Source organism: Leptinotarsa decemlineata, unplaced genomic scaffold, assembly GCF_025532065.1.
Source record: "Leptinotarsa decemlineata unplaced genomic scaffold, Ldec_3_MD MMD2_tig00004307_RagTag_RagTag, whole genome shotgun sequence".
Taxonomy (NCBI): Eukaryota; Metazoa; Arthropoda; class Insecta; order Coleoptera; family Chrysomelidae; genus Leptinotarsa; species Leptinotarsa decemlineata.
Window position 1 is genome coordinate 8524665 of NW_027412606.1, and position 7517 is coordinate 8532181.

Below are 7517 nucleotides of genomic sequence, written 5' to 3' on the forward strand. Positions count from 1 at the left end.
ATTGCAGAAACTTTCATAATATTAAAGCCATGAAGCTCTTGTATTTCACCTACGTACGTTCGAAGATAGAATATGCAAGTATCTTCTGGAGTCCATTCTATGAGATTCATAACATAGCCATTGAAAGTGTTCAAAGAAAGTTTTGAAAATTTTTAATTTTCAGAATAGATGATTCTTACCCTGAGAGAGGTATCAGTAATGATGTCATATATGAACGTTTGGAACTTTTCAGTTTAGAGCAGGGGTCTCCAAACTTTGAAGCCTTTGGGCATTTAATGATTTTTTCAGTTTGTTCCAAGGGCCAATTTCTGCCCTTAACTATATTTCTAGACAAGGATAGTCCCAAAGTGCGTGACCTAAGCAAACTTACGCTTTTTTTGCATTTCAATTATTATTGTGTATTGTGACACTTAACGACATCTAGTGGCGAGTAGTGGTACTATGTGCTATCTTTTTCAGCTACTTGCTAGGTGGCATTAGGTGTAATTAAATATTTAGAATTACCGCGTTGGTTCTAGCTAGTGTATTCCGATCACCTCGAGATGACAGTAACAATTGCATATAAAAAGGCTAGCGGCGCAACTGCGAGTTATCCTGCGTAGGAAAGGCGAAGGAAGCGAAACTGTCTATTGTGAAATAAAGTAACACCCGTCAATAAAAGTATTTTGATTTGACTTTCATGTGCGATTTATTAGTATGGAAAAGAAGCGAAAAATCGACAGTGAATACAGAACGTTCCAAGAAAAATGGAACTTTCAGTATTTTGTGATTAAGTCCAGTAATAAGGCGCTATGTTTAATTTGTAATACAACCATAGCTGTTCTCAAAGACTATAACATTAAACGACACTATGAATCGGAACATCTTCAAAGTTACTCCAAGTATACAGGAAGATTGCGGAAGGAAAAATTTGAAGCTTTGAAACGTGGACTCAAATCGCAGAAATCTTTTTTTTACCAAAGCGAATACTGAACAAGAGTCTGCAACTCGCGCCAGCTTTCGTGTGGCTCTTGAAATCGGAAAACGTGGCAAACCATTCACCGATGGAGAAATGATAAAAGAATGCTTGATTGCAGTAGCCGAAGAAATATGCCCCAAAAAGGTAAATTTATTTAAAAGTGTCAGTTTGTCAGCAAACACCGTGGCTCGGAGGGTGCAAGACATCGCAGAAAATATATCTAAACAAACAAACTAGCATTCGGCGTATTTTAAAAACCCATAAAATGTATTCTCACAATATTCAATTAACGCAAGAACTGAATGAAGATGATTTCTATCGACACTTTTTTTCTAAATGACACAGGTAATCGCCAAACTCGTCGCTATTGGGCTGATTCGAATCCTCACATTTTTCATGAAGTGCATACTCAACGTCAATTAAAATTAAATGTATGGCTGGAATTTTTGGTGATCGAATTGTTGGCCCATTGTTTTTAAAAGGCAATGTAACCGGACAAATGTATCTGCAGCTTCTGGAAGGTACTATTAATCCCCTTCTCACCGATATTATTGAAAATGACCAAAATTATCGAGAGGATCTGTTAATATTTCAACAAAATGGGGCTCCTCCGCACTATGCTCTGCCTGTTCGGCAGTATTTAGATCAAACTTTTCAGGATCACTGGATTGGGAGGCGAGGAACTATCGAATGGCCACCACGTTCACCAGACCTTTCGCCGTTAGATTTCTTTCTGTGGGGTCATTTGAAAAGCAGAATTTACTGTACTTCTCCTGCATCATTCGAAGATTTACGGCAACGAATCACAAATGAATGTCGCCAAATCACTCCAGAAATGCTCCACAATGTTCGAGAACGTTTCCAGCCGAATCTCTATTATTGCATGGAAGCTAAAGGTGCCCATTTTGAGCATATGCTAACATGAGCATAAAGTAAGTAACTTCATCTCTAAATTTAATAAGTTTCGTCCAAATTACAAAAAAATGTACACCATTGTTTAGAGAATTCCAAGATCTTTCAAACGATGTGCGACTCGCCCCCAGTTCCCTATTAAAATTCCAAGGGTTGTTCACCCCTCTACTCCGAGGTTAAAGTGACGACGCTGTAAATGGGGAACAAACTGTCTCCCTCCCGATAAATATCGAACTGTTGAGCGTTTTTCAGGATTTGCAAGATTAGTACCCAAAACCTCCATGTCAAGTTTTGGATGGCCCACCCTGTATAGAATATACATTGCAAATATAGATTTAGATATTGGAAAAATCAAAACCCGGATCAACAGGGTCCTCATTGATAAAATTGATAACAGATCATTTAGGGATTTGTTGTGAAAGTAATAATCTGAAAGGAATCAACATTTTGAATAATGAGATGGAATGAAAAAGCGGAAACCTGACTCAACATTTGAAAAACGCTGGATATTAAAAGAGTACTCTTGTTTTGTATTCATTCTACGCAAGAGGTTCTAGTCCTACCTTTCACTTTATTAAAAAAAAACGAGTAAATGGAAAAGTGTTTATTTCATTGGGTATTATGCAGTTAAATTAATACACAGCATATTTTCTCTTTAGGACAACCTTTCTTACCAATGTTCAGAAAATCCGGACATCCATCTTTTTCGGTACAATCATGATGCAATTGATAACAATTCACCTGTTCTTGAGGAACTGAAAAAAAAATAATGCTGATTACCACAAACTTTTTTTCAATTTGCAATATTCATAAATGGAAAAGGTCATCGATTTATTTTTCCAACGCTTTCCTCTCTTTAGAACTTGATGCACTAGCATCGAATTCCAAAGAGGGCCAAAACCTTCCATTTCCAAAAATAATCTCTCCTAATGATCCCCTTTCAGTTCAAAAATTATCAGCTTGTGATATTCTAACAGGAGCTGTGTATGTTTTGTATTCATTCTATACCATCGGTTCCACTTCTGCCTTTTCCAAGGTGATAATATATGGTAAAATTTTGGATGATAAAATTTTGGATAGGCTGCCTCCTCCGAATTTGAAAAAAAATTAGGTATACTTACATATATTGACGTGTAGATTACGAATCCGTGTTCTGGTGAAATCCTTGCATTTGAGGTTATATAGTAGGAACATTTCGAATAAAGTGGTTGGTGTTTGTCACCGGCTACTATTCGAAATTCGTGTGATTTGAAGTCCATTTTTCATTTTAACGTGAGCGATTTATAAAAATATTAAATATGAATTTGAAATGCTGATAGTGATGCCAACTATGTGGTTAACCTCAAAAACGTGAAATGGACAGATTTTTTAGTTGATATAAAATGTGGTGAATAAATACCGGTAATTTTCTATAGTTTTAATTGTAAAAAATGAAGAGTGAACAGTTTTATTTCTAGGAAAAAAATACAAGACCTACAAAAGACCCCTACAGGCTCTCTAAGAGCGGTGCCTGTGCGAAAGTAGAGATTCACGTTGAATTTGAATTGCTGGAGAATAAATTCATTTGGAAAAACGTTCTCAGGAAGTTTATTCCGCATAAACGTAGTTCTTAAACAGTGCAAATCGAGGTGTACTGAGTTGAACCTCAAAACCACAGTCCGTCGCGTATTTCTGATACGTACCACTCTTGGTGGAATCAAAGTCACTTGAACACCTCCCGTGAAAGTATCTTCAAAAGAAAGACAAATCTCCATCCTCTCTTAGATGTTCTAGACTATCAGAATTGCAAGTGATGTGTTTCCATTCAGGTGGATGGCTCTTTTCTGGATGGAATCCAGCAGCTTCAGCGTGTGCTTAGAGGCGAAGCTCCATATATGCGAAAAATACTTCAGAGTAGGATCCGAGCTTTATGAAGCATCAGCGACATGATTGTGCCAAGACAAATTTGGTTTTCATTTCAACCTCCAACAAACTCATCGAAGCAAAAAAGCGGAATTGTCGGTCCTAACATTATTGTATCCGGTTCGGAGACATTTATCTTTTTGTACACCGATGCCTGGGTTTCCGTGGCATTTTACTGAAGCTGGTTATTTTCAACCCAAATCGAAATCACTTCTGGATCCTCGTTAAGATATGCAACCTCCTGCTGCCGGTGAAGATGTGTATCCGCAGCCGATGTCCTGGAATTCAAATGGAATGACGACACAAGTGTGATGTAGATTCTTGGTTTTTGTCAATAAGTTGTTAATATACAATAAAAAGAGGGTTGGATACAATATGGATCACTGGGGATCACCAGCGTTGATGATAAAAGTATCAAATGGAGTAGTAGAAAGCCAAAAACTTTCTTTCCCAAAAAATGAATCACTCCTAAAAATATAACCCTTTCAAATCATATTCGAGAGATATTCATCGACGGCCACTTGAAGGGAGAGCCATATACAAAAATGGTCCAACAAGCCTTAGCATCGAAGTTTGGCCAGCAAACCCTCATTCCACACACGGTCAAAGCCTTAGAAATATCAACCGCAAAATAGCTCTTGACTATCCATGTTTCTCGATTGCGTTATTTCAAATATGAGTGACATACGATAGAAGGTGGCTTGTTGATTTTTGTTTCTGAAAGCCATATTTATGATCGCTCAAGATGTTGAGGACTTTCAAATATTCAAGGATATAGTGGTTTGCGGCTTTCTCTATGATTTTTTATGTCACTGGCAAAAAGACTGATCTATAGTTATTTTAAAGATTGTTCTTGCCTTTTTTGCCAACAAGAAGGAAAACCACCCTTCTTGTTAGAGAGGTTGAATAGTCTGTAAAATACTGGTACGAGTTCATCAGGACCAGACGCCTTATTGATATTAAGCTGTTTCAAAATCCGCCTGACTAGATGTTGTCGAAAAGTAATTTCCGGCGTTGTTGATTCTAGTGTGGAAATAGTGGGTGGTGCTTTTCCCAGAAAATCGACTGTGGAGTGGGACGCAAATTGTTCAGCTAGTGAATTTGCTTTTTCTATGGCTGTTGTTGCAATTGAACCATCCGCTTGTTTCAGTAGTGGAATTGTAGATTTTGTCGACATATTTTATTAACAGCTTCAGCTACCGACTCCTTGGAATTGGCAAGCAGTTAATCCCTAACTCTCTGATTGTGAAGTTCTTTGCTTTCATTTGTAAGTTTGCAGCTGTTGCGAACATTAACAAACCTAGTTCGGTTTTGGGTACTGGGATTTTTGCGCCACTGCCGGTAGGCAACATTTTTGAAGGCGACGGCTTGCTCGCAATCTTTGCTGGAGCAAAGTTTGCCGTTAGAAGTTGATTTCATTGAAAAAGGAATATGTGCATTCATGCATGATAGAATAACGTCCGTGACTTCAAAAGCACAAGATGTATCATTAGAGCTGAAACAAACATCTAGCCAGGGGAAATTTTAGAAATAGTTTTGAAGATTCTCCCACTCAGTACATCTATAATGCCAAACTTTGTGCGGCTTAAATTGTTCTCCAACATTTATCGGTAATTCACTCAACACTGAAATGAGTTTGTGGTCAGGAGATCCCAATAGAACTTTGGAGGTCTGTTACTCTGGAAAATACGTAGGTACACCGTTTTTTTTTAATAGACAGCGTATCCAAAACTTTACCTGATACATAATTTTTCAATCGGAGCTGTTCATAAGATACTTTTTCAGATTATTATTCGAAGAACTTACAGTTTTTGCAGCATACAGCTCCTTCACTTTTTTGGTTTGGACATAAATTTTTAAATGCCTCATCTACTGGTTGGTGACACTCATCTTCTAGTAGACAGAACCCACGGACTTTGTAGCAAGATTCTTCTCCATAAAAATTCGATGCTAAAAATAAATGTATGTAAAAAGATATACGATTCTATGATTTTCCCTAGAACAAGGTGTTCATAATAAGTGATTGATGAAGTAAAAGTGAACATTCAATACCAAAAATGACCCTAGAGTATTCGATAATAGATTCAGATATTTGAAGTGAACCGAGCATTTTCAGTAGAGCATGTTGTGCACCAAAACCACAGAACATGTAGGCGTTCTGTGACAAATACTTCAATTTTCATTTCAACACATGACCACGCTGTGGTCATGTGTTGATCTGTGTATGGAACATTGGAAATTTCACCATAAGTGATCATTGATCTGACAATCATCACATAAATCAAATGGATTTGTTTGGGACCTTAACCCCAAGTTTTACCACAAATCCATTGACATGTCAATAGGGACAGTCTGGCTTTGTGTAAAACTTTTTCCAAGTGAGCCTTCCAGGTGACTTTTTATCAAGGACAATGCCCAGATATTTCACCTTCGTTCCAAAACGAATGACCTCACCATTGAAGGAAAGTGGCATTAGATCGTCCAATTTTCTCCTCCTGGTGAAGGGGATTATCACAATTTTGCTGGGGTTGACAGACATCTGCTCCCTCAGGTACCAACTATGAACAACGTCCATCGTGCTTTGGAGGAGGATATTACAACCTACCCTTCCCGACTTGGACCTTGCCAAGATGACAAAGTCATCTGCATAAGCTTGCAGATCTACAAGCATGGGGGAGTACAATTTTCAAGTTATTCGGAATAAAATAAATATTACGGAGTGTTGGAATCAATTCACATTCCTTTTATGTGATAATATCCAATTGAGTCTCCTTATATTTGTTACAAATAAAAAGAAGTGAAGTTGTCAATTATGGAAGCTTGTAAGAACTACAAAATGATTGAATGATTTTTGATTGAAAGTATTATTCACCAAAGACACTGATGCAAAGTTATCACATTTGCCTCAAATAGGAAGGTTGTATAAAATGCAAATTGTTCAATAACATGGACATGTTGTTTCAGAGAACTAGTTTTCATACGTTTATTTAATCATATACATAACAGAATTCAGTTACTTACTAATGTTTTTTGCTGTGGAACCTCCCAAACAGAATACAATGCTGAACAAAACTACTAAAGTCAACATTTTGGACATTTATGAACTCGAAGAGAACCTTCTTAACTCTTTATAAAGATAATTGATGGCGGTTTCAATGTTAATAAGTGAGTAATCGTTTATCGCTAAAAGCCCCAAAGACGATAACACTTTATGCAGTAGCAGTAATTACGAACACAGTTTGTTATGCACTGAGTAAATTCATTTACATCTACGTTAAAAATGTGAAAGTATTCACATTTATTCGTACGGTGCAAACACATAAATATTGATATTTCGCCTGTGGATGCTTATCTAGTTAATGAATATGCATAAAAACGGGTCAATGCGATCATGTTCTCAATTAATGAGATTAACAAATTACTAAATGTGGCAAAGCAGATGCAAATGAACTGGTGTGGGTTCGAGTTGACTCGAGTAGTGAAGATTCAAAATTACATTGTCCAAAAAATATAATAATAATAATAATATTTTGTTGATCCATTATAATGAGCCTAAAAGAAGCAATTGGACAAATCAGTACATATCAGATACTTATATCAAATACAACTATAAAACAGACATATTCATATCACAAGAGTTATTGAAACAAGTGAACAAAGGAGCAAAATGAAAAATAATACAAAACATGTTTTACTAATGTAGATAATAAAAAAACTTATCAATTGTATAGCGGCTAATTTCAAA

The 7517-nt window shown here is 36.7% G+C and overlaps 1 protein-coding gene across 1 annotated transcript; it reads right to left on the reverse strand.

The window, feature by feature from the left end:
- Positions 1 to 2459: 2459 nt before the first annotated feature.
- LOC111510048 (U-scoloptoxin(19)-Sm1a-like) lies at positions 2460 to 7102 on the reverse strand. The gene is made up of 3 exons (XM_074178928.1): positions 6794 to 7102; positions 5579 to 5722; positions 2460 to 2625 (listed from the first exon to the last, which is right to left on the reverse strand). Exons 1-3 carry the CDS (start codon positions 6867 to 6869, stop codon positions 2498 to 2500), a joined length of 348 nt encoding a protein of 115 aa, XP_074035029.1. The 5' UTR covers positions 6870 to 7102; the 3' UTR covers positions 2460 to 2497.
- Between the last annotated feature and the right edge of the window lie 415 nt (positions 7103 to 7517).

Excerpts from the sequence above, each read along its gene's own strand:
- LOC111510048 (XM_074178928.1), bottom strand. The coding sequence starts at position 6,869 with ATGTCCAAAATGTTGACTTTAGTAGTTTTGTTCAGCATTGTATTCTGT. Across the intron at positions 5,723-6,793 it reads TTCCACAGCAAAAAACATTA|CATCGAATTTTTATGGAGAA; the intron begins GTAAGTAACTGA and ends ATTTATTTTTAG. Across the intron at positions 2,626-5,578 it reads AGCTGTATGCTGCAAAAACT|TTCCTCAAGAACAGGTGAAT; the intron begins GTAAGTTCTTCG and ends TTTTTTTTTCAG.